At 40.0% G+C, this 27,877-nt stretch overlaps 1 protein-coding gene across 1 annotated transcript in view; it reads right to left on the bottom strand.

Annotated features, from left to right (window-relative positions):
- Positions 1–27,877, bottom strand: part of SND1 (staphylococcal nuclease and tudor domain containing 1) — a 443,852-nt gene that overhangs the window by 222,024 nt on the left and 193,951 nt on the right. The window contains exon 12 of the mRNA XM_011939537.1: positions 24,851–24,951. Within this exon, the coding sequence (XP_011794927.1) occupies positions 24,851–24,951 (101 nt within the window). The remainder of the gene's footprint in view (positions 1–24,850; positions 24,952–27,877) is intronic.

Genomic DNA, 27,877 nt, shown 5'->3' with positions numbered 1-27,877 from the left:
TTTTCTACCTTCATTGGGATGGATGTGAATCGACAGTTGATAAAATGGCATAGAACTATACAAAGACGCTATATCAATGTCAACTTCCTGGTTTTGATATTGTACTATAATTATATGAGATCTAACCACTGGTGGAAACTGGGTGAAAGGTACATGGGATGCACCTCTCTCTACTACCCTTGCCACTTCTGTGAATCTATAATTACTTCCAAAAAAAAGTCAATGGGATTTTAACTTACTAAAAGGAGGGAAGAAAAGCACTAATGACTCTAAACTCCATTCTCACCTAGAATAATCAGAATAGTTCTCAACCAGAATAAATCTCTGAAGGTCAACGTAGACAAAACTTGTCACCATCCCTCTACTCCAAACTCCGTAATGGCTCCTGTCTCACTCAAAGCAAAGGCCAAGTACAGCCTATAAGTCTACTGTCCCCATTCCCTTCTTCACTAACCCCATTTCCCACCACCCCTACCTTTGCTCCCTCTGCTCCAACCCTAAAGCCTTCTTTGCTATCCAGGACACTTGACCATAAGACCTCTGTCTCTAGCATTGCCTTTGCCTTCTGCTGTTTGCTTTTTTCCATCCTTCAGGTCCTTGCTCCTGACACCTTGCCATTGAGGCCTCCCTGACTCTTCCCTGGCTTCCCTACTAAAAAATTTCCCCCTCCTAGCCCTGGAATATCTCCCTCGACTCTTTCATAGCTTTATTTTTCTCTATAGCACTTTTCATCACCTATATATCTTCACTGTTTCTTTATCTGATTGCCCCCACTGGAATGTAAGCGCCGCACAAAATAGATCTCTCTATTATATTCACTGATTTATCCCCAGTGCAAAGAGCTGGAGCCTGGCAACGTCATGTACTCAACTCAGTAAATAATCTGTTGACTAGTGATGGAGGAAAAAAAAAAAAAAACCCACAAACTAAAGTTAAAAAATAAAACAACCATATAATGTTCGTGTGGCCTAAGAAAACAGGTGCTATTTGGAGATTACATGTGAATGAGGTTGAGTTTCACTTACATTTGGAAACATGAGATTTTAAATTCCAAGTCTGGCTTTAGTAAGATGAAACTTGAGAAAGACATTCACCTTTTAAGTCATATTTTCTGTTCTATCATACCAAGCAGACTAACTTGACATGAAGGACCTCTAGGGTGGTAGACAAAGCTAAAGATCTAAATGATGCCACACAAGGCATCATCTGTGTTTCAGACCTTATCCAAGCCTAGAAATAAAGACACACCCCATGGGGAGCCATGGAAAGGACACGAGCATTTAACTCAAATACCCTCTATGAGGCAGAAAAGATATTACATACTGGGAATAAAATAGATATTTGTCACCTAGTGCTGTATGTGCTATGAGTCTTTTTTGTTGTTGCTGGCAGGGTCTGGTTCTGTTACCCAGGCTGGAGTGCAGTGGTGCAATCACAGTTCCCTGCAACCTCCACCTCCTGGGCTCAAGTGAGCCTCCCACTTCAGCCTCCTGAGTACCTGGGACTATGGGCGCATGCTGCTACACCTGGCTTTTTTTTATCTTTTTTTTTTTTTAAAGTAGAGAAAAGGGTTTCACCATGTTGCCCACACTGGACCTGAACTCTGGGGCTCAAGTGATTCACCCACCTTGGTCTCTCAAAGTGCTGGGATTACAGGTACTTTGCCACCGTGACTGGCCTACTATGAGTCTTATTATATAAGTAAGCACCAAGTGCTGAGGGAAGACGCACACAAGATGCACAATTCAGATTTTAGACAGTGTACCTACAGCAAAGCTTTCCTGAGAAATGAAGCTCTGAAGCATGAGTAAGAGCTAACCAGATGCTTTCTCCAGGTTAGAGAGCATACTAAGTTCAATAATAATGCATTTAACTTTTTTTTTTTTAAAGGAATGGTAAATGAGAACAGGGGAATGTAAATATAAACATGGAGAAGTAGGGAGGGGCCAGACCATGGCTTCGTATACTCCAGTCGTAAGGCTGTGGAATGATTATAAAAATCTGATGTGTGTTTCAAAAAGAGAATTAAAGCAGTAATGTAGAAAATGGATTGGAAGGCAGTAAGACTAGAAATAGGCTAGTAAGAAGAACTGCTGAGTTATTCTACGCTGACAGCATAAACCAGGCAGTGAGGAGAGACAGGATAGGATGAACCTGATATACCAGTTGGCAATCACGTACTAGGAGTGAGGAGGAGATAAAGATGACACCACGATCTCTAGACTAAAAGACTATGTAAATGGTGACACCGTCAAAAGACAGGATCATTTGAGTAAAGGAACAACAGTTGGATATAGGTGGGAAGCCTGCTAGAGACAGGGATAGGGAAGTCAGCAGCATCGCCATGAGATCACCCAGAGACTGAATAGTGGTAAGAAGAGGGACAAGGACAGAAGCCTAGGAAGCACAAATATTTAAGGAGCCCTCAAAGCAGATTGAGAAAAAGTTATCAGAGTTTATAGAAGGAAATCCACAAAAGTGTGGTATGCTGAAAAGATGGAAGAAAACAAGATTTTAAAAGATAAGTATTAAACACTTGAGAGGTCAAGTAAAAGTAAAGACTAAGAAGTGTCCTTGAGGGAAGTATTAGTGAATGACAGGGAAGGTTCAAAGCTAGAAGGTAAAGGAATGAATAGCAAATGGGACAGAATTAAAATGTCTTTTAATTCTTCTAATTAACTTGGCTATGAAGAGAAGGCAAGAAGAAAAGTAGATATAATAGGATAGAAGACTGAGGGACAATTAAAAATAAAATCAGTTAAAAAGAGAATAGCCAATATCACAAAATCCCAAGGAGAACAAAAGAACTGGAATCCAGAGCATGTAGGCAGAACAATTAGTTTGGAAAGAAGAAGGTGAAACTGTCTACAGAGATGGGGAGGCAGGAGGTAAGAAAGCAAGCATAATACGGAAGGCAAACTGGAAGCTGAGAGAACAAGAAGTTAAAGGCATATTCCCGATAACCCTATATTTACTCCATAAAGTAAGAGGTGAGACTGCTGAGAGTGATGGGAAGAGATATAGTTTAGCAGGGGGGCTTGGTGGACAAAAACGGTCAAAGTCTAAAATAGCCATGGTAGTGAAATAACACCATTAAAACAGTATTTATGGAAAATTAATCCACGAGTATAATGCAGGAAGATTTGAAGAGGGGGAAAACCTGCAGGTACAAAATGCTTGGATCTGCCTTGTTGAGTGCATGGAATGGAGGGATGGCAAGAGTAGAAGGAAAGAACTGATAAGAGAATTCTTTAACATATAAATAACGAAATCACCATCTTCCTAATGAAACTGCTTTCTCTCAAAACCCCAAGGAACACCTAAGCAGGATAAAATGACTTTAATTATTTCAGCTCCTGGTGGGAATCAAAGCTATTATTGATGAGCAGCCCCTAGCTTTTAGGTTTCCCAATCCAAAATGCTATATGCTTCTTGAACCACAGCTCATAATCCAACTTAGTAACTCATTAAATATGAATGACTATGCCTACTAAAGCACATCTGGAATATTCCCTGTACAAGTGGTGATACATTTTAATGGTTGTCCAATCAACCTGTCAGCTCTTCAAAATGAGTTGTCTAGGTTCTTGGCTTCTCTTCAAGCTCAGTGTGTCTGGCCGATATGAAAAGGAATAGACTCATTTGAGAGGAGAAGAGTCTAATTTGGTGAGTACTAAAAAAGTTGGGTCTAGCCCACTGCCTAGGTTGTATTTTAATAAACTACACAGGTGATTCTTGGGCACACTGGAGTTTGAAACTTTCATTTTAATCAGCATTAGAGTTAAGCATGTTGGCTATGAAATGAGAGTAAGATACAAATGGATATGAAAAGCAGGTATGTGGTAAATTGGGAAAAGATAGGGAGAAATGAAACGTTGATAATCATCAGCACACAAAGGGTAGATAAAGTCATGATTTAACAAAATACAACATAAAATACCACAGTCTGGGCAACATAGCGATACCCTGTCTCTATAAAAAATAAATAAATAAAAATAAATAAATTAGCTGGGCATGATGGCATGCTACCTAGGAAGCTGAAGTAGGAGGATCCAGGAGGTCAAGGCTGCCATGAACCGTGATCATGTCACTGCATTCCAGCCTGAGTGATGGGGCGAGACTTTGCCTCCAAAACAAAACAATAACAAAACCACAAAGGAGAAAAAAAAATTACAGAATCAAGACAGTCCCTTAGAGAATGTGAAGCCAAAGGACTTAATTAAATCTTTTTTTGTTGTTTGTTTAATCTTGTACCAAAGATAAGGTATGGCACTTAGAAAGAACACATCCAGTTCCTGCTTCTCATTTCATTTCCGGAGTTCATTTCCAAAGATGGACAAACAATGTTTTTTTGACATCTGTATGGCATCTTTCTTTGAAGAAAAACTGTGTGATGCAATAATGCTCTGAGCCACATTTCCTAACCTACTTCCAACTTTGATCTTCCTAAATTAACCTCAAATTCTTTATAGATAGAAGGACAGAGATCCTATAACTTAGTAAGGGCCATGGCCAAGCATATGTCAACTACAGATAATTTCAAGGAACCCAGCATATGTGTAGATGCCCTCAGAGGGATACACTAATGTAATCATCAATAGTATTTCTCTCTCAATGGAATTCCTGCCTGACTGCTGATCTGGGTGCAAGCTAATTTCCCCCATGGTGAATACTGCTGTTGAGATGCAGAACTCTCCACCATCTGTTACCCAGAATTAGCATAATGGCAGATTATCTAATTCCTTACATAAATGGTGCTTCTATAACACCAGTTCACTCACATCCTCATTCATATGGTCTACCTCCACCCTATAAAAATTGGTCCTCCCATTCTCCTGGTGATGGATCTGGTTTGGAGTTTACCTCCAATCTTGCCAAAGAGTCCAGGTGCTTTGCCAACGAGAAGCTTTCCTAACCCATTTTATTTAGGAGTGGGAATGTGGCCGTTATTCCAGATGCATCTGAAAAGGGGCACGCTGAAAATAAAGAAAAACTGACTCTAGTAGACCAGCAAAATCCATAGTGCAGGGAAGTGCCTTCAATTAGATCACATTAAAAACTTTGACAATGTATACAAAGAAAAGGATTAGTCAGCACTGAACTGGTGAGAATGAAAAAAGGGAGAAAGACAACAGAAAGAAATCAGAAAATTAAATTGGCAGCAAAGTAATAAAATTCTAACAAGAAAGATTGCTGTTTTACAGATTCAGAAGTGTTCTAGATAGCAATACTTAGGTAGCATTGAACAAAATCAGACACCCAGAAAAACAAGGACATGCTCACAAATTCAAATAACCAGGAGAAGAGCACCATCGGCAAGAAGTGGATGGATGGCTGCTGGTGTCACCAAACAGAAGTGGTGAACAGTTCTACCCCCAGTGACCAGTGTAGAGACAGCTCAACTGGAAGGAAGTGAGAAGCCATCAGATTGTATTGAAAACAACTTCCAAAACATGCTGTTTCCTCATAAACTGAGCCTTTGATAGGGGTCAAGAGAAAAGATGACAAGAAAATGTGCTTGCATATAAAGAGCTACCTAATTTCCTGGGGTAGGGGGTGGGGGAAGACTTAGAAAAATGGGAGAAGTTTCTTATTTATCCTAAATATCTAACCATTCAAATAAACTAAGTACTTATTTATAACATTTATACATCATTAAGTATACATGTCCGAAGAGTTTTGCTCAAGCTGCACTCTGAATGGGTGTATTCAACACCGGAGTATACACCATCAATAGAGACACTTTTTGAGGTACTTTTCTCTCACTTTGAAATTTTATCATTTGTCTTATAAGTATATCATATATTCATATCTTCACAACATAACCTAGGACGGGGCAGGCAAACTCTTCTCCAGTTTTTGGAGTTAAAGTTTTATGGGGACACCACACCCATTTGCTTGCACATCATCTATGGCTGCTTTACCACTACAAAGGCAGAGCTGAATAGCTGCAAGGGAGACCATATGACTCTCAAAGCTGAAAATATTTACTATCTGGCCCTTTGAAGAAAAGTTTGCCAACTTATACCTTAGAGCACTGCTCTTTAAGGTGAGTTTTAACAGGTTACTTTCCATGGTGCTTGTAATGAGGGGGTCACACTCATTCACACACAGGAATAATTACTATATTTGTGTAAAAAAAAAAAAACTTAGCTATTGTTTTACGATTCTGCCAATATGACCTTCATACAGCACTGGTTAATTCATATGTTCAAAACAAAGTAACTAAGGGAGCATACTGTAATATGACAGCCTCTGAAAAGAGGTAAAGCAGCCACAGATGATGTGCAAACAAATGGGTGTGGTGTCCCCATAAAACTTTAACTCCAAAAACTGGAGAAGAGTTTGCCTGCCCCTGTCCTAGGTTATGTTGTGAAGATATGAATATATGGTATACTCTAAGGATAAGGTGACTTCCTCTTTACCAAGCAGTAATTTTTTTTTAGGGAAGAAAGAACATGGCATTTATTCAAGGTTTTAACACTCTGGCCAAAAAACTCTACAGTAAATAAACTGGCACCTTGCTTCCAAGGAACATTCACAATGCTTCCATTAAGAGTAACGAATGCAACCAACACTGTCTTCTCCGCTTTTAAGAGCAGCAGGAGGTACAGAAAGAAGCTGTGTGGGATACTGGACTTGCTGTGCAGTGTTACCTCCTGAAGATTTTGTGGGGAAAAAATGAATTACTACATTTAGATAGTGCCTGGCACACAGTAAGCATTATATATGTTGGCGGTCACCGTTGTTATTAATTTTCATTATTATTAGCATGGGCCTAGTTACGTCATTCCTCCTGGACTCAGCTGCCTTGTTTGCAAAATGAGGAAGGTGGACTAGATAGTTCTATCGATGTCTTTCTACTAAAAAATTCTATGACTTTATCAGAAGAAAAAAAATCCAAAATACAGACATCAAGGGACATGTTCTCAAAGAAAGCATCTTTTAGGAAATAGTTGAAAAGGTGAAGCCTGACTTCACAAGTCCAGAGATCTAGGAGACGAAGCTGTCAGCGCAAATTCTTGCTTCAAATGCAACTGTGCTGGGAAGAGGTCACCCTGAGCTGATAAAGATATCGTGTTCACCTCTTCAGCAGCAGTGCACAGCCTGGGAGAGCACCCATCCATCCGCAACACTCTCAATCATACATGCCATTGCAGAGGCAAGATTCATGGCTTCAGCAACAGCCCAGTGTTATTCAATATGCATGAAACCAAAGTTTCCATCATTTCCAGTGGTCAAAGGCCAGTGAGCGTTAAATCCCAGAATACCAGGATTAATGAAGGAGTCATTAAAAACCCAGCATTAAATCACTTCTGTAGCCAATGCCGAGAGTGATGTCTGTAATACATTACAAGGCTGATTTAAAAGAAACAAGTTCCAATTTAGAAATGAATTACCTGAATTTTTTTTAACTGGTTGGATGGCTATCACAGCAATTTTGTTATTACAGGGCAAAGAGAGAATGGGTAACTTATAAATTATGCTGCAGATGGTGAATTGTCCTAACATCACAGGGCACTGGATTCCAGGGCAAAAAACCTCTTAGAGACATATTAAGACGGAGACAAGACTCCTGGTAATCAAGTCAGAATTTCTTTTGTCCCCCAAAATATTCTAGGGGGTAGGGTGCTGTTAACTTTTCATGCTTGGGAAATAAATTTGATCTAGAAAAGTTTTAGAATAATGACAGTCTGATTCTATTTCCACAGTCCCTGTCTTTAGCAGACTAGGAAAAGTGAATGCATTCTTCAGCTCCTGCTTTTGAAGCTGCCATACATAAAAAACATGTACTTTCTAGAAAAAGACCTCTTAGGTAGTGAAATCAAAGCTAAACTGCAGAAGGTGAGGGGAATAATGTAGGGATTACCTTCTAATCCACAATGAATACTAATGTCTTATGGCTAGACATAATCTATCAATGTGAAAAAGTCTTCAACAAATGTGTTAAAGATGAAGCACAGTGAAAAAAACGTGGCACAAGTGGGCATGGCCATGCTCTGCCTATACACTCCATTCTTGCCCTGAGTTCCTGGATGGGAAAATCACAGCCTCCAGACTTCTACTTACTGTTTTAGGTTATAGCATAGAATGGTGCACTGATTAAAAAACAAATAAGGCCAGGAGCGGTCGCTCACGCCTGTAATCCCAGCACTTTGGCAGGCTGAGGCGGGTGGATCACCTAAGGTCAGGATTACCAGCCTGGCCAACATAGCGAAACCTTGTCTCTACTGAAAAATATAAAAAGTAGCTAGGTGTGGTGATGGGCACCTGTAATCCCAGCTATTCGGGAGGCTGAGATAGGAGAATCACTTGAACCTGGGAGTCGGAGGTTGCAGTGAGCCAAGATAGCGCCACTGCATTCCAGCCTAGTCAACAGAGTGAGACTCTATTTCAAAAAACAAAACACAAAAACAAAACAAATGAATGACACCAGGTAGACAGGCGAAGAGCATCCCTTCACAAGCAATGATTCTCAGCCACACTCAACACACAAATCTTTACAGTGCAAGGTGAGGTATAGAAAATATTTCCAATTCAAAGGATCCAAACCAAAATGGAAATACTCATTCCTGATTCTCCCTCTTCTCTGCCAACTCAGGATACAATGATTTACATCTCTCCCTGAAAAGCAGCCTTGAAGGGTTATCTAAGACCAGGTCATATAATTCTTAAAATATCATGTTATAAACATGGATGATATTCAAGATATTTAACAATTGGCACTGGCTAGTTTGTTACACCTGTGCTTACTGGCTGACTAAAAGCCCCTTTTAGAAAGGTGTGAAAGAAAACAGCTAGGGTCATAAATGGGGTTATATCTAGAAGCATATCAACATAAAACAGCAAAATCTACTCCCGCGTATCAGTTTGGATTAAAGGCTGCCAAATAATTATACTTTGGTCATCAAAATACACATTATTAATTTCACATACATAGGCTATCCCCCAAAATAGAACACCATAAACTCTAGGGCTTCTTGGATATTTAATTTTGGGTTTCAGTCTTTATAAACCCACCAACTGACATTGAGCCTGAAAAATGATTATACTGAATTTATTTTATCACTCCAAATATTTATGACTTGGAGATACACAAATATTTATTACTTGGAGATACAGTTTTGGTTAGCAAGCAATAAGAGAGACAACAAAAGAGATTAACACCTTTTACTGCCTAAGGATTCCTTCTAGGAAGGTGTTTTAAAACAACAGTAATAATAAACAGTCGCTGGCTAGATAAAATCAATGAATTTGAAAATCAGTTACAGATAGGGTTAAAAGGAACCTTACAGGTCCAAATTCACTATACCACCGTTTCACTACACCACTGCTCTCTCAGATAAGCAATTCAACTAAGGTCACATCAGTGCTAATGGCAATCAGGCCACTGAGTTAATTGGTGGGGATTACTAAGAATTAACTATTTGGTAAAATATGATTACATTAATGAAGAACAAGCACCTTAAGCAGACTTTTGTAAATCCAGACTCCCAAGCAAATCTAATCACCTAAAATCAAGAGCCTGGGAAGGAAGAGCTACAAAAGGGAAAATCTACAACTAGATGTTACAGCCAAAAGGAAACTTGTGGCTTCATTGCTACTGCTTGTCTCACCCATAAACATTCCCACCAGTGAAATCCCCTCTACCAAGAACCTGAGAAGAGGTTTGGAGGAATTTTACATTACCAAGAAGACACATATTAAGGAAGCATAATGTTGACAGTACTGTTAATGCCACTTTCAAAAAAGACCAGCTAAGGGCCTTAGGAAAAGAGGTTAACTGACTTGCAAGGTCACACTTTAACCTGGAGGCAGAGCTAGAAATAACCATCTCCCCATTGGCCCCTCCACTGCTCTGCCATCATGTACATTTTCCAAACAGAGTTGATATTGAAGAAATTAACAGAGTTGTAACAGTGATCTGAGAACATAAACATCTGTAAGGTCTTTCTTATTCCTCCTATTACCTGTATCTATGCTGCAGACCAAATCTGAGAGCAGAAAAGATTGTTGGTTTTGGCACCTCCTGTTTCCTTTAGACTCCGCTTCTCAGTGGTTAACAACAGAGTGCACACCAGAATCACCACTTAAAACACTAATGCCAGACCCCACCCCTAGACAAATAAAGCAAGAACCTCTAGGGGTGAAGATTTACACTGATAAAACACCATGCATCAGTACTTAGATTTTAAATTTGGGCGTCACCATTTTTTGTAAGTACTTCAGGTGATCCTATCAAGTTCTGTGAAAAACTACCCAGACAGAAAACTTCAGCTAATATTACTCTCCTCAAGAAATCAAGGGCCAAGAATGATGTAATACAAGCTAAGGCCCCAGAATCATAAATGTGTCATATCACCTGGCCTTCCCAAAGAACAAGGTCCTGAGAATTCTGGGAAGGGAATAGAGCAAACTTTAATATTATTTCAGGAACAGCAAACTCATTCCTACTGGTTCTATTTAGGTCACATGAAGCCAACCAATCAGTCGTGGTAGCAACCAGAGAGAAGATTCCTCCTCTTTGTCTCTGCAGAATAGAACTGCCAACTGGCCATGCTGTACTTCCTAGGCAGCTGTGATGACAAGGGCCCCTGCAAAAGTAGACATCATGTAGGGGTGGGGAAGGATGGTTCTCTGCCTCTCTGGGAAACAAGGACAAATAAGCTAACTCGTGGTCATTATGACAAAACCAAGCCTACATACCCAGTTTATTATTGGCTTGACATTAAACATCACTTAACAACAAAACAAAACCACCCACCCATGCAAACACATATCCCAAAACAGAAAATTACATAATGGCATCTGGAATGATCTGCTCTGACAGTGAAAGCAGAACCAGTCAAACCAACGAGGTCTAGAAAGGTCCAAAATGGAGAGAGGCAGCCCCAGAGAGTCATTTTCACATCCCCTGTAGTTTATGTAAATGCAGGTATACATAAACAACATTTTGTTCAGAGGAAGAAACTGAAGTCATAGTCTATAATAGTCTAGAATCTAGAAGACTCTCATTCTACTCAGAGAAACACCAAACCACTGCTAATTGGAAGTATAACTCTATGTTCTCCTACCAAATCTAATCATTCTAGATAAGAACAAATTGGTCAGAAGAAACTTGTTTTAGCACATGTTGCTTTTCAGGGTAGAGGGTCAAAATAAGTTTTATTTCACATTGGTCAGAAAGGAAAAAGACGTCCAGGAAGAGGAATCCCACTACCTGTCCATTATGGTTTATGGCCCACATACTAGCCAGCTGGCATTACAGGAGCAGGAGAGTGGTGTTTTTGTTCCCCAGAGTCCATTAGCAACTGGACCAAACCCAATGTCACTGTTGCTAAGGTGCAGATTGTGGCAGCTGCTTTAGATTTGCACTGCATAAACAGAGTACAGAACTTCTCCAGGTAAAAGCTCTAGAAATGAGACCCCATGCCAGGCCTCAGACTTGGAAGAGGAAGACAGCTTGGGCCAGACCCCAGTGAGTGCCCAAGCCCTCTTGGAGGGCCTTTTGGAGCTCCTATTGCCTAGAGAGACAGTGGTTGGGGCACTGAGGCATCTGGGAGCCCAAGAAGAAGCAAAGGGAGCAGCAAGGGGCCCAGGTGACCAAGTTCCCCGCAGCACCTGGACCGGCTTTCCAAGTTGGCTGACCAGATGGTGGCCCGGGGCAACCTTGGCAGGCACCAGGAAATGAGGGAACAGTTGGCCATGCGGCTGAAGGGTTTGGAGTGCCAGGCCCTAGGGACCCCACAATCCCACATCCCCACGCTCCCTGGACATGTTCACTGAAGCAGTGGTGGAGAGGGAACTGGAGACCCCAATCCCTACCCAGAAAGAAGCAGAGTTGCCGTGAGATGGTCTGGTGGATGTGATGTGGGAATATAAGTGGGTGAACCCAGGGGATGCCGAGCTGCATGGGCCCTTCACCAGCGCCCAGATGCAGACCTGGATGAGTGAAGGCAACTTTCCTGATGGTGTTTATTGCTGGAAGCTGGACCCCCTTGGGGGTCAGTTCTACAACTCCAAATGCATTGACTTTGACCTCTACACCTGAGCCTGCTGGGGGCCGAGTTTGGTGGGCCCTTCTTTCCTGAACTTTGTGGAGGAAGTCCAAGTATCTCAGGCAGTGAGGAAATTGGAAGCCATTTTTCAGTCAATTTCCCTTTCCCAATAAAAGCCTTTAGTTGTGGGGCCTTGGCTGTGCTAATGGCCAGAAGCGAGGGAACTTCTACACAGCCCCTTTGGATTCGCCTTGATCCCTGAGTGTTCGCTTCTGTGAAAATCCTCCTTGGAGGTGCCTGTCGGGGTCCTGTGGCCTCCCTGCCTGGGCTCTGCTTGCCAAGTAAACACCTCCAACTGTGCTACCAAAAAAAAAAAAAAAAGGAGAGGCCCCACTTTCAAAACTAAGCGAAAACAAAAATACATTAAAAAAAAAAAAGTGTTGACATTTTTCCTAAGAATTGGAAACTAGAATATTTTTTAACTTAATGATTCATAGTTCTAGTACAAGCAATAAACAAGTCCAGCAAAAGTTTAAGGGCTTTGAAATTCTCTCCTTCTCTTTGGAAAGGAAGGGGTATTTTTGGTTCCTTGCTTTGAAAGACAATAAACCACTACAAAGACCCTGTGGTCAACCTTCACTCAATGATCTGATCTTTCCACAGCTGCAGAGGGTGCTAAGTGACACAAGAAGCAATATAAACATTTCAGAGGGAAATTTCTGAAAAAGTGGTGACAGGAATAAATGAATTGTTTAGTTGCTTCTTGATGTAAAAAAAAGAAAAGGCGATTTTGTAGTCAATGACTAAATGATCCCTTTTTCACTGGGAAGGAAGAGGGATGGTGTGAGAACTGTAATATAGTTCCCATTGCTACTGACCTAATGCGTGATGGCTTATAAACCATTTTGAACACAGTAGATGCTCACATTAAAGCAACAGTCTGCTGAATACCAGTTTATATGCAAGCAGATATATTAGAAATTCAGAAGACTCCATGTAAAACCAACAACGGAAACCTGATAGAACAGCCCACCTCCCTTTATGAAGTTAATGCTCTTAAACATCTCCCAATCCTAACACACATACTCACCTCCAAGATCGCAGTATTTGCTAAATCCTTCCAAGTTCCTTTTGTTTCCCTATTTAAAACACATTTTCACTAAAGGCAGAAAGATTAACCAAGGTATCACAGCAGGAAGGGCCATTCTAAAAGCTCCGTGGACTATGGCTTTGAGTAAGCCTTTTCAGGTGGTGATAGAGTAAAAACATTTCCAAAAACACTAATTTGGTATCCCCGTGCCTTTTCATCACCTCAGATAAACAGGTAAAGTAGATAGCTAGCTTACTAGCTAGAGCAAGCATACCCAGGGAAGTAGCTGGCTAGCACATCTCTTGATTTGAAAGGTATCCAATATACTGTTTTTATTAAAGAATAAATTGTGTACCTACTAAATGGTAAATATGTGTTAAGCTTCCTGAAACATTAAGCATTACTCATGCATATCCATTACTTCTACCTGCATGCAAGTACTTATCAATCATTACTGTCTTAAGGAAACATAGTATACATTCAATACTTAGGGGGAAAATGAATGCAATTCGCCATCATGAAAACTGAGAAAGTGATGTGAGGAGACTAATACAAACCAAAGTGCCTCCAACGGAACAATAAAATGGCCTAGTACCACAGAGTCCTCAACCATAATCCAATGAGGCATTTTGTTTTGTTTTGTAAATTAAACCTTAGGTAGCTACTACTTACTAAATTCATCCTTAAAATAATCTGTTGGGTAGCAATAACATTAGTGGATGAGTTGGCCACAGGAAGTGTGATGAAGAAAAAGAGAACAGAATATAAAATCAAATTTGAGCTTAAAGAAATAGCTGGACATGTGAAAGAGAAGTGGGAAAGAGGACAGAGAAAAGATGGAAGAGACTATTAGATTTTAAAATTAGGTCAATGGTGAGCAGCTCCCCGGAGGGCTTAGGGCTCACTTAAGTATTTGTTATGTCTTAGTCACTATGCTAAACATCTAAAATGCAGTATCACCTATAATCCCCACAATATCCTTATGAGGTATACTATTATTATCTCTAACTGACAGCTGGAAAAACAACAACAACAACAACAACAACTAAGGCCCATGATAACACAGTATCTAATAGTAGAGCTGAGTTTGTTTTTTTTTTTACCTCAGACCTATTTACTTCCAAACTCTACATTTAAAAAAATATCCAGGCCAGTGCAGTGGCTCATGATGTAATCCCAGCACTTTGGGAGGCCAAGGTGGGAGGATTGCTTGAGCCCAGGAGTTTGAGACCAGCCTGAGCAACATGGCTAAACCTCGTCTCTACAAAAATTAGCCAGGCAGGGTGGCATTCAGCTGTGGTCCTAGCGGTGGGAGGTTCACTTGAGCCGACAGAGATTGAGGCTGCAGTGAGCCATGACTGTACCACAGCACTCCAGCATGGGTGACAGAGTGAGACCCTGTCTCAAAAAAACAATTCCATAGAATCTTAATATCAACAATAGTTTGCCTTAGACTTCCTCTCAACCTTATGCCAAGTGGTCCAAGTTTTTCTGCTTCTAAATTTTATATTCTTTTTTAAAAAAAAAAAAAAGGCACTCAGCACTCAAAAGAAGTACCCACAAAATAGGAGTTATTATATAACAGGCAATTTCCCCCTATTTTCTTTTGAAAATGTTACTACAATTTTTATTACTTTTTAAAAGATCACTCAGAATTAAAGGGAGCAAATCCCTTTTAAGCAGAATCACTACTGTGAGTTACAAGAATCTATAAGAACTCCGTTCCTATTCCCCTCAACACTGAGTGCTGTGCTGACCACAGGAATTATAAAGAGAAGGGGTCTGAGAAGTGGCATAGAAAAGACCCATAAGTTTTGCTTATTGGTAGCCATGTCAAATGCCCCCTCTCCTTATCACATCAATGACACTACAAAGAAAAAAAGAAAAAGAAAGAGAGAAAGAAAGAAAAGAGAGAGAGAGAGAGAAAGAAAAGAGAAAAGAAAAGGAAAAGGAAAGGAAAGGAAAGAAAAGGAAAGGAAAGGAAAGAAAAGAAAAGAAAAGAAAAGAAAAGAAAAGAAAAGAAAAGAAAAGAAAAGAAAAGAAAAGAGAGAGAATGCTAGTGGGAGGTCAGCAAGATCTACTGAGAACTTAGGTCCAAACACCATCCTTTACAAGGTCCCCCTGAAATAAAAGAAAGACAGATATGGAAAAGAATAAAGCCCTGGCCAGAGTGGTAGCTCACACCTGTAATCCCAGTACTTTGGGAGGCCAAGGCAGGCAGATCACTTGAGGTCAGGAGTTCAAGACCAGCCTGGCCAACATGGCAAAATCCCATCTCTACTAAAAATACAAAAATTAGCCAGGCATGGTGGTGGGCACCTGTAATCCCAGCTACTCAGGAGGCTGAGACAGGAGAATCGCTTGAACCTGGGAGACAGAGGTTGCAGTGAGCTGAGATCACACCCCTGCACTCCAGCCTGGGCAACAGAGTGAGACTCTGTCTCAAAACAAAACAAAACAAAACAAAACAAAACAAAACAAAACACGAACAAAGCTCTAATGATGCTAAAAAACAAGAATGTGTGTTAGCAGCACATCAGAAAGTTTGCAAATCCTCAAAGGCAGAAAGCAGATGGGGTCAGAGTAGTGGAGAAATGGTAGCACAAATAGTAAGAAGTAAGAGCACTCCAAGGGCCTTTATCAATAAATACAAAGCAACCCAGTGAGTAGGCTTTAGGGTCATCATCGGAGTAATTAATTAGAAACCACACTCAGAAGAGCTTGGCCAGCCAGCCAGAATCTCCTCTACTTCAATGTTTTTATTTAGGGCAGCCTTCAAGGAAGTCTGCCTCTGATACTACCTGCCTACCTACTCGCTTTTGTGACGAAGCTGTCCAAGAGAAGTAGACCTACTTAACTGCAGAGAAACACCATGTCTACCCCAAGTAGTAAAGTTGTTCCTTCATAAATACAGATGAAACTTTACAAATATTTAAGGATTTATCAAAGAAAAAGAACAAAATAAAGACAACATTAATCTAAGAGGAAACAGATAATTCAGACAACAGAAGAGGGTGTCATTTCTTTTTTTTCTTCTTTTTGTTGAGACCAAGTCTCGTTCTGTTGCCGAGGCTAGAGTATAGTGGCGTGTTCTTGGCTCACTGCAACTTCCGACTCCTGGGTTTGAGTGATTACCTCAGCCTCTCGAGCAGCTGGGACTACAGGCATGTGGTACCACACCCAGCTAATTTTTGTACTTTTTTAGTAGAGACGAGGTTTCACCATGTTTGGCAGGCTGGTCTTGAACTCCTGACCTCAGGTGATACGCCTGCCTCAGCCTCCCAAAGTGCTGGGACTACAGGCGTGAGTCACCGCACTCAGCTTTTTCTTTTTCTTTTCTTTCTTCTTTTTTTTTTGTTTTTTGAGAGGGAGTGTCACTTTGTCACCTAGGCTGGAGTACAGTGGTGTGATCTCGGCTCACAGCAACCTCTCCCTCTAAGGTTCAAGAGATTCTCCTGCCTCAGCCTCCCAAGTAGCTGAGATTACAGGTGTCCCCACCCTGCTAATTTTCCTGTTTTTAGTACAGATGGGGTTTCATCATATTGGCTAGGCTGGTCTGAACTCCTGGCCTCAAGTGATCTGTCCGCCTCAGCCTCCCAAAGTGCTGGGATTATAGTTGTGAGCCATCTCGCCCAGCCTTTTTTTTTTGAGACCGAGTCTTGCTCTGCCGCCCAGGCTGGAGTGCAGTGGCACAATCTTGGCTCACTGTAACCTCCATCTCTGGGTTTCAAGCGATTCTCATGCCTCAGCCTTCCGAGTAGCTAACAGACATGCATCACTACACTCAGCTAATTTTTTTGTATTTTTAATTTCAGACAGGGGTTTTGCCATGTTGCCCAGGCTGAATTCGAACTCCTGGGCTGAAGTGATCCATCCACCTCCACCTCCTTAAGTGCTGGCATTATAGGTGTGAGCCACCGCTCCCAGCCAAGGCTGTTATTTCTTTTTCTTTTTCTTTTTTTTTTTTTTTGAGACGGAGTCTTGCTCTGTCACCCAGGCTGGAAGCACAGTGGCCGGATCTCAGCTCACTGCAAGCTCCGCCTCCCGGGTTTAGCCTTTCTCCTGCCCCAGCCTCCGGGAGTAGCTGGGACTACAGGCGCCCGCCACCTCGCCTGGCTAGTTTTTTGTATTTTTTAGTAGAGACGGGGTTTCACCGTGTTAGCCAGGATGGTCTCGATCTCCTGACCTCGTGATCCGCCCGTCTCGGCCTCCCAAAGCGCTGGGATTACAGGCTTGAGCCACCGCGCCCGGCCTGTTATTTCTTTTAATTTTAAATGTTCCTTGAGATATTAGAGACAAATTGTATTCACAAACTAAGAACAGGGTGCTATTAAGACAGAACAATTAAAGAACAAAAATTTAAATATAAATGCTGAAAGAAAAATCAATAAAATGGGCTAGATTAAAAGAACAGTCTGTAAATTTTATCAGCATAGAAATAATTTCAGTTTTAGAATTACCAATATATTCATGATGCCTTAGTACATTCATAATGCCTTAGTACATATTCATAATGCCTTAGTACATACCAAGCATTCCACTAATACTTGATAAATGAACTAATGAGTGAGTGGCCAAATGAATAAGTGATATGAATAAATAAACAAGAGAGTGTGGATGAATGAAAATAAGTCAATATGCATGGCTGGCCAGCTGTCTGGCTAAGCATATAACCTGGAAGATCAAGTTGAAGACATCTCCTTGAATACAGAACAAAAAATGCAAAGGAAGTTTTAAAATATTTAGAGAAACATTACAACAAGACATGAAGCAAAAGTTACAACATAAATAGATTTGGAGAAAAGCCTCACTCTCTCCTGGGTTCTCCACGGTATGCTTTGGGAAACTGACAAGGAGGAGCTTCCCAAGGATCAGTGCAGTAAATATTCAAGTCATCCATCCACAATTCGGCACTCGACTCAACTGATAGTATAAAAAGCAAAAAGGGGGAAATAAGAAGCTCTCACATACTTCAGTAAAGGATTGTGCTGATTTGCAGGATTCAAGGGTGCCATTATGAAAAGCTAAATTGAACTTCCATCCAGAAATGATGGTAATAAAGTAATCTGAAACCACATTTTTAAGGGAATAAGACTTGGCAGTATGAGGTTGCCATAGATAGCCAGCCACAAAATATCTGAACAAAAGAGACAGATTTGTCTGAAACTCAACAATATTTTCCTGACTGTAATCCCGAACCCTGTGCAACAGCCAAGTTCCTTCTTACAGTGTTTTATGGGACAAGTATCTTAAAATGATTGCTATGCTTGAGGTGGCAGAGGACAGGCCTAGTTATTCAACTACTTCTTTCTCAAGCATTGTTAACTAAATGCCACAGAGGTTTCTGATGGCCTCAGAATGGATATGCACACTTCTACTACTCAACACAGGAGAAGCAGCACAATTATATTAACCAAGCAGCCTATGATTTCCAGAAAACAATCTAAACTGCTCTTTTTGGGAAGGGGGAAGGTTTGGGTTGAGTTGGTTAGTGGTTTGTTACTGATTTAAGTGGAAAAAAAAAAAAAAACCCTCATTCTGGTGTCTTGTGTTCCTTCAAAGCAGGGGAAGAAGGGGGCTCAGTAGTCCTTTTCATTGACTATAATAAAGTGTAAGTCATCAATCTGTGGGGAAAAAGGGTTGACTATAATGCAGACCCTACCTCCTGGCAGAGCCACTGTCATTATTAACACTGTCACCATACTTTCTCAAGTGCTGAAAAGAAACTTCTGGATGTTGTGGGCCTCTCTGAGTAAGACAACTAGGCCAGAAAAGAGCGATTCAAGAGGCTGCTTTTTCCCAAGTGTAGCTTGAAAGTCAGGTATTAGTAATATGTTTTAAGAATTGAAAACTCTGAGAGATAGGAGGTTTGGCTGACAGTGAAAAACCTAAAAGCTATAGAACTGTAGTCAGAAAAGCTGGGAGCTGTATGACACTTATTCCTACTATGACTGAGAAAAACCAAACTAGGATTAAAAAAGGATTATTCTAGTGGAGTAAGGATAAGACCTAACCTAATGCTTCAGTCACTAATAGAACAGCTGGGAGAAAAAAAAGTATCCCTGCAAACTAGAACCGAGGAAAAAGCAAAAGCAAAGGCAGTCTTTTATTTGCAAATTTAATAGTCTGGTTCATACAAATACAATAAAGGTAAGCTCTATCCACGAAGACTCTAAACAGACAGAAAGGATGTTCATAAAGATGGTCTTGAAACTGCTGCATGGCAACCATTAGGGGAAAGAGGTTATCTAAGATGTCTCAAGCCCCCACAGAACTTGGACAGTACCTCTGGTAGCAAGGTCTCATGCTCTGACAGCCATCAAGACAGGCGGCAGGGGTGATGCATGCATCAAGAAAGAAGGGCAATGCAGGGAAGCAGCAGAATGAAAATATGAGAAAAAATAAACAGAAGAAACAAAGTCACCTGTCTAAAAAGAGGTGACCTTGTGCAGAAAACAAACCGGACTGTTCATCTGCTCATCTTTCATAGTTCCATCTCTGTGCCATTCTTTAACTTTCACAAAACGAGCTATGTGTATTGTTTCCTATCATCATGAAATACTTCACATAATCGTAAACAACAGGGAAGTGCCTTAGTGACTGTATCTTCTGGATATGTGACAGTTTTCCATGGTTGAGGGGTAAGGTGATGGTGAAAATGACTGTGTATATGTGTGTGGCTTACCCTAGTTATATTTTGTAGATGTCCCTTTCTAAATGTGAACACATTTTCTTCTAACACTTTTCTTTGAAAATGTGATATGCAGAAAGGCATGAGCAAGGAGTTAATAGATTCTAAGGGTTTGCCAAATTGGAGCTCAAAGTAATTGGGAAGTCCAGCACAGGGAAAGGTCACCTCAGAAAATCTCACTCTTCAAGAAGGCTCTGGCAAGAAGGAAAGAAGGAGATTTTAATCACTGTAGCTAATTACATAGACGACTGAATCACAAGAAGAGTTATTTAAGTGTCTTAAATACAATAAAAAGTAATTAACAGGAAGCGCCATCTTGACAGCTTCATGTCACAAACCAGGCCTAAAACAATCAGCTAATTCCCAACCCAGGAGCCAGAGAATGAGAAAAGACTCAAAATTTGATCTTTTTATTTTTTTATTTAAACAGTTTTGATTAACAGATAACAACTCTTGCCAACTCCACAGTGAAGTTAATCAAGAAAAAAATTTCAATCTATTAGAGGAATGATGAATCTTGTTTTCACTGATTCCTCAGGGGGAACAGATAGGAAGCTGAAGCCTATGTCACACCAGCAAGGCCCTGCCAGCATCCTATGATGTGACTCCTTCCCATACATCGAGAAGAAAAAAGGATTAGAACGAACCCTATTGAAGATACAGACAATTCACACTCTCTGCAAGTGAAATGCATCTAAACTTCAGCTTTGAAATAACCCTTTAAGAGACACCATCTCATCTACCTCTTTCTTCTCAGTCCCCTAAAATCACTAGTTTCAGAGAAGCTCTTCTGTAGTTACAGAAGTCTGCTGTTCTCTTTAATAACAGGAAAGCCACTAGGTGCTGTGAAGGCCTAAATGTAGGTGTATAAGCTCACAGATTACAACAAACATAATTTAGACAGGATTTCTTCTTAATTTCACATTTCTTTGGAGTGCACTTTCCAGAGGCCACGCAAGCCACAGACGCTGTCTTTATTAACCCTTCCCTTAACCGACTTGCACATTCTATGACCTCAGCATAAGGTACTGGCAGATGCCGGTGAGAGTGACTGAGAGCCACTGTAAAACTCCTGAGCATTTCAGTCCCAACAAGATGAGCCATTTGTTTTTGTACCCAAATCTAGTTTACACTGGTTGTGCTTGTTGTTTTAATTACATACTTCATTAAATATCATTGAAATACAAGCACACAAAGAGTGTGTATTTACTAAAACACTCACAAGCACACAAAGAGTGTGTATTTACTAAAACTCTCACCACAGGGGCAGCTCAACCCAGTTTAACTCTATTGTTTAAGCACTGTTTAAGTTGTCTTGCAGATGCAGCAGAGCACAAATTGCAAATCATGGAGACAGAGCATGTGCAGCAGGAAAAGGTTTTATCTCCTATAACACTCAGAACCAATGTTTCCTCCCTGTGGAAACAAGAAGGCCAGGACAAGACCAAAACCTGAGTGCCAGAATCCTTTTAGAAGTAAAGGGTCAGTTATCTAGAAAGATCTGGTGCTAAAATCCACCATTCCATATCTTATCCTAAATGGCCAAGTTTAAAGTCCTCCAGTTAAACGTGCCCTCCCAGCACTTCTGCACACCAAATTCCCCTCCGTAACCCATAAAAGTTTGACCTAACACCCAGACTGGGAAGACAGAATTGAGTCCTGCCTCCTGTCTCCTTGCCAGCTGACCTCACAATAAAGCCCTTTCTTTTCCCAAAAACCAGTGCCATATCCTTGGCATCTAGGCACTTCGGGCAGTGAGCCCATTGTTCGATAACACATGCTTTAAAAAATTTAATAAAGAGGAAAGGCTTTAAAGTAGCTGCAAAATTAATATGTGTGGGACAACTGTAACAGATGAGGGGGATATAAATCACAAAAATATAAGGTTCTATAATTAGTGTTTTTCAAGTCCTCATTTCAAACAGGAAGTTATGTAATTCAACAAGATATCAAATAGGTGGTCCATGCTGCCCAGACAGCAAAGATTTACAAATATGTACATATTTTTATGTTTAAAATGAAAATAAAATATTTAAGATGTAGTGTTTTTTAAAAAAGACTCTTCTATGGCTAGTGTTTATAAATCACCACTAAGTAAGATAAAAGGCTCTTAGTAGTATAACTTAATTCTGAAAATAAGCTAAATAGTTGGAGATTCTTATTTTATCAATACCTCAACTTTTCTATAATATTAATGGAGTTTTTCTTGAGACAAAGTCTCACTCTGTTGCCCAGGCTGGAGTGCAGTGGCACGTTCTCGGCTCACTGCAACCCCTGCCTCTGGGGTTCAAGCAATTCTCGTGCGTCAGCCTCCCAAGTAGCTAGGATTACAGGCGCCTGCCACCATGCTCAGCTAATTTTTTTTTTTTTTTTTTTTTTTTTAATTTTTAGTAGAGACGAGGTTTCACCATGTTGGTCAGAGAGCTCTCAAACTCCTGATCTCAGGTGATCCAGCTGCCTGGGCCTCCTAAAGTGCTGGGATTACAGGCGTGAGCCACTGCACCTGGCCAAGATTTTTTAAAGTATAGAAAATTCAGAAAAAAGAGGACATATAAAAACAAAAACAAAGTAAAAGGAAAATAAACAGAAGTGGTTACTAAGATTAGAACACAGAATGTGTGCAGGCAGGTCTATTTGCTAGAGATGGCCTCTCTGGCAGTGAGCTTCCAATTATCAAATAAAAGAATAACATTATCTGGGAGTCTCTCTGAATCTGCTGTGATTCTGGGCACTGCATGATAAAGAAAAATTAAAAAACAGAATAAAATGATCAGTTATAAGTTTTACAGTACTGATTAGATAAAAACAAACCTGTGGTCATGCCTTAGATGCTACTAACATCCAAGTTATGCTTCATAAAGGTACAGTTTGCAATACAGTTAACAAATCACTCAACAAATTCACTGAGTTCCTACCATATGCTAGATACTAGAGCTACAACAGGGAATAAGACACAAAATTACCCATCTTCAGGGACACAACAGTCTAATGAAGAATGGTTTCAGTATCAGTAAATTCCTTACATTTCTCCTGTTTGCAGCCTACCCATTTAACTACAAAGTATATGTTCAGGATGAACAACCCTATGAAGAAACTCATAATGCTTTCCAGGTACCTGCCAGGCTGGTCTAATCCAAGGAGACAATTTAAGTATCTAGAAGAGTACTTGTAAAATTCTTCTAAACTTGTACATGCTTCTAAACTTCTAAAAAATTTACTATGGGAAATCACAAAGAAAATAATATTTCATACAATCCAATTACAAGAACCGGGAAGCAGAAAATTCAAGTTCATCATCTCTGGCACAAACCTGGAGTATAGATATTGTAGGTTGTCAATTAAGATCAACCAACCTGTGTTGTTAAACAGTCAACAGAGTTGACACCTTCTTACAAGGACTCAAGAATGTAATAGAAACCCAGACTGGAATAGACAGCTACCCCACATTTGCAGAGAGGAAAGCTGAAAGAGTAATCTCTGTCAAAGACAACATAAACACAGTGGAAATCTCAAGGTTTTAAGGCACAAAGCATGGCCACAACACTCTGCTCTGTAAAGTATTTAAAATTATCTGTCTCGAATTGTCTTAAAAATAAAAAGATTACTATAAAATACTCCCTGAATATCTCATTTTAAGCAGTGTAAACTTATTTTTAAAATATTCTTCAGTGGTAACTAAATGAAATAATCCATTCTAATAGAATGTTAAATACTTGTGGAGGCCACCTGCCAAAAAACAAGACGTGGTTTTGTACAACGGTGAAGGTGTTTTCACCAGTACTTAAAAGCAGCAGTATCTATGGAGATGGCTTTCTGTGACAGTAAAAATATTTAGATAGAATGCTAAGATTCCAGGTCTCTACAGTAGGGAAGCAGACAACTGACTCCTAAGAAGTGGTGACAAATTGGTAATAAATAACTATTGTAATTTATACAGATAGAAGAATGACCAAAATATGTCCTAGTTTTTCCCAGTTCAAAAATATTACTTGATTTGTCAAGAACCTGCTTCTAACAAAACCTGTGATGGTGTAAAGGTAAACATCAAATGCCTATACTGAACACCTCCTGGCAAAGATGAAACCTCCAATTGTTATCTGAACATTAACAATATTAATAAATATAGGATCAGTAGCAGTGGCTAAAAACAGTCATTTCCAAATGTGAAAGCACGAATGAGGGGAAAGAGGCTCCTGTTAGGAGACTTTCATGAAGCTAAGCAGCTACAAGATGCTCATTCCTTTCAGAGGCCTACAATAGCTTGGAGGTACTTCTCCTAAGTGGCTTCACTGTACTTTCAGTAACACAATCCTTGTTTTGATGACAAACCTATCCTTTTTCTTCCCCACCAATATGCCCCCTTAAAAGAAATGAAAAATAACAGTTTGGTAACAAATAGCATATAAGATTGTTAAACAGAAAAGGAGACAATTACCATACTGGTATATTTTATGCAAAGTAAGAATTGCTACTGGGGACTGGCTGACTGTAATATTGTTGTAATATTTCTGTGGAAGCAGGGCCCAGCAGGCTTCCTCCTTCCCCTATCAGATACTTCCCCTGAAAGACTCTTCCTCAACCTCGTTGCCAAGAGACCTTGGAATCTAACCAGGTTATGGCCAGTATAGCAGAATAGGATGACCTCATCATCTACTGATTACATACAAGAAAATGTCCAATTAACCTCTCCTCTTCTTCCCTCCTTGTTACCTGCTATTCTATACCTAGACTTCATAAACCAATATGCAGAGACCATTTTGGACAGTATCTAGGGCCTGCTTAATACTCAATAAATGGCATTATTAATAGTAATAATGTGTACTTCATAGTGCCAGGCACACAGAGGCCAATAAATCTTCAATAACAACAACAATGAAAGTATATGATTAGCTAATGAGTGATTATAAAGTACTTACAAATATAAAGTGCTACACAGGCACATAATTATAAACTACTGAGTTAAGAGCAGGAGAAAGCAAAGCAGAGTGAAAGGAAGGAAAGACTCAAATGAGCAAAGAACTCTTAGCTACTTGAGATGACAGCTGAGTCCCTGCCAGCCAGAACACTCACATTCCTCCAATGGTGACAGTGGCACAGGTACGCTCTGAAAAGGCAGGCACCGTCTCTGTGGCTGGGCTGGCTGGTCTAATGTAGTCCACCGTCACATTGACCTGGAAATAAAGAATCAAGGGAGTTAGGGTTGCGAGTGTGCAACATAGTTCACTAACAGCCACATGTGCCCGCTCAGTTGTGAAAGATCAGTTCACTCCAGTTTGGTTTTCTGAATCTAAGATTTTAAAAACCAATTAAAAGAAATAGCTGAGCAACGAACTGGGAGAAAATGTTTGCAAAAGACATAACTAATAAAGAACATTTATCCAAAATACACAAAAAACTCTTAAAACTCAACAATAACAAAACAACCTGATTTTAAAATGCAAGAGATCCAAACAGTTTACTAAAGAATACATACAGGTGGCAAATAAGAATAGGAAAAGATGTTCCACATTATATGTCATTAGAAAATTGCCAACTTAAACAACAATGAGATACCACTGCTCGTTGCAGCATAGTCAAAATTCAGAACACTGACAACACCAAAGGCAGGCAAGGATGTGGAGCAATAGGAACTCTAATTCATTGATGGTAGGAATGCAAAATGATACAGCCACTTTGGAAGATAGTTCAGTGGTTTGTTATAGAACTGAACATGTACTCTTACCATTTGATACAGGAATACAGCTCCTTGAAATTTACTTGAGGAGTTGAAAACATGCTTACACAAAAGCCTGCCCATGGATGTTAACAGCGGCTTTGTTCATAACTGTCAAAATGTGGAAGGAACCCATATATCCTTCAATAGGTGAATGGATAAATTGTGGTATATCCAGATGATAGAATATTATTCAGTAATTAAAAAAACAAGCTATCAAGCCATGAAAAGACATGGAGGAAGCTTAGACATATATTACTAAGTGAAAGCAGATATTCTAAAAGGCATACTGTATGATTCCAACTATATGACATTCTAGAAAAGGTTAAACTACAAAGACAATAAAAATATCATTGGTTGCCAGAAGTTATAGGCAGAGAATAGGGAATTCTTAGCGCAATGAAACTATTCTGTATGACACTATAATGGTAAATACATGCCACTATATATATATCAAAGCCCACAGATGATATAACACCAAGCACAAACCCTGTGGACTGTGTATGATAATGATGTGTTAAGGTAGGTTCAACAGTTGTAATAAATATACCAGTCTGGTGTGGAAGATTGTGTTGGGGGAGGGAGGGGTGCATAAGGTATACGGGAAATCTCTGTAACTTCTGCTCAATTTTCCTGTTAATCCAAAACTGCGCTTAAAAAAAAAGTCCATTTTAAAAAGAAAGAAAAAAGCTGACAACCAAAGATATGAGTCAAACAACTAAACACATAGGGTCCCACAGCAATTTGACGTTACAGAGAAGAGGTCTGCAATATTCCTGTTGGACTCCTAGACATTATGATAAAGCAATGCTTTAACCTTTTCTGGGTCGGACTACATTGAAAACCTGTATTTAAAAATACGAACTGCCTCCACAGAAAAACTGCATATAATGTGTCTGTCATAGCTTCCTAAGGTTAAGAGTTATTAAGAAGAACAAACAAGGTAGGCACACTAGCTTGCTCCTATAACTGCAGCACTTTGGGAGGCGCAGGTGGAAGAATTGCTTGAGGCCAGGAGTTCAAGATCAGCCTGGGAAACAAAGCAAGACCTCCATCTCTCTGAAAAATAAAAATAAATAAATAAATAAAAAGAACAAACAAGATAACAATTACAAAGATGCTTGGAATTGGCTTCACAGTATGTAAATCAAAAAGATACAGCTAATTAAGCCCAACACCAACCTAGTTTAGAGTTAAGCAATGTGGAGGTGGGGGAGATAGAATGAACTAGATGAATACTTAGGTTTTGAATTAATTTTGCAGACAGGAAGTTAGAAGAAGAAAATGGGAAAATGGTTTAACCCTAGAATACACTAAATAAATGGATATGGACACACTAAGCAATGCTTTTTCTTTATGAAAACTTTGAAGATAAAGATGTGGTATCCTGTAGCAAACATATAGGGCATGTCTTTACAGAATGAAGGTGTAGGCTTGGTTTGGGTCAAAACCAAGGTTTATAAACCCACACTGAAGAGGTGCATGGAGACAAGGAGACTGAAGCCATCTCCACAGTCTGGAATCCCTTTTCTAAACATATCTTCAGCTCTCACTGATCAGCTTAAAGACAGCAGCATATTGCAGAGAAGCATGGAGTTCAGCCACACTGCTATTGAGCACCATTACAATCCTTTCAAACTGTCTTCTCTTCAAAAACTCATTTTGAAAATGAACATGGAAATCTGGAAAAGGACAGACGCCTCAAAATTCCAACTGTCAGATCACTCACTTGAACACTCCATTGAATCATGCTTTAGAAGCAGCAGAATGGAGCCATATCAGAGCCCAAGCCAATTAAGGGCTGAGGTTAAGGTAAATCGAATGATTTTATGAGAAGTGTGGTCATAGCACAGCAACACAGAAAATAAGAAGATATAAAGGTGACTCCTAAAATTAGATACCTAGCTTTAAATTACTGCAGGGTCTTAACAACTACTCTAAAACTCAGGAAATGAGTAAAAATGTGAGAAATGTGATCAGACAGGCAGATTCAACAACTAGTGCCCTCCAACAAAAAGGCTGTTAATACCTCCCTGGCATGATGCTGGCCAGAGTCAATATAGGCCAAAGAAAGGGCAAGGAATGAGAGGGCTGCACACAGACAGGCCTGGGTAACTCAGAACCAGGGAGGGGAAGAAGTGGTCTTGATGCTAAGTTAATACACCCTGGAACTCTCCTCAGACAAGGTCTCACAACTAACTTATAGAAGCAGGTAGAGGGTTAGGAAAACAACAAGATAGCTGGAGTCATGGCAAAAATGATACAAGAAATCACAAGTGTACAGAAGGTAGACAGTGAAGGTGGCTATACCATGTAAAGTATCTCAGGGCCCATTTTAAATAGGACAAGGCTACAGGGTATGGTCCAACTTGGGGGCATTCGCT

This window comes from Colobus angolensis, unplaced genomic scaffold (assembly GCF_000951035.1).
Source record: "Colobus angolensis palliatus isolate OR3802 unplaced genomic scaffold, Cang.pa_1.0 Scaffold182, whole genome shotgun sequence".
Classification (NCBI taxonomy): domain Eukaryota; kingdom Metazoa; phylum Chordata; class Mammalia; order Primates; family Cercopithecidae; genus Colobus; species Colobus angolensis.
Note: the sequence above shows the minus strand (reverse complement) of the source record. Positions and strands in the feature narration are given on the sequence as shown.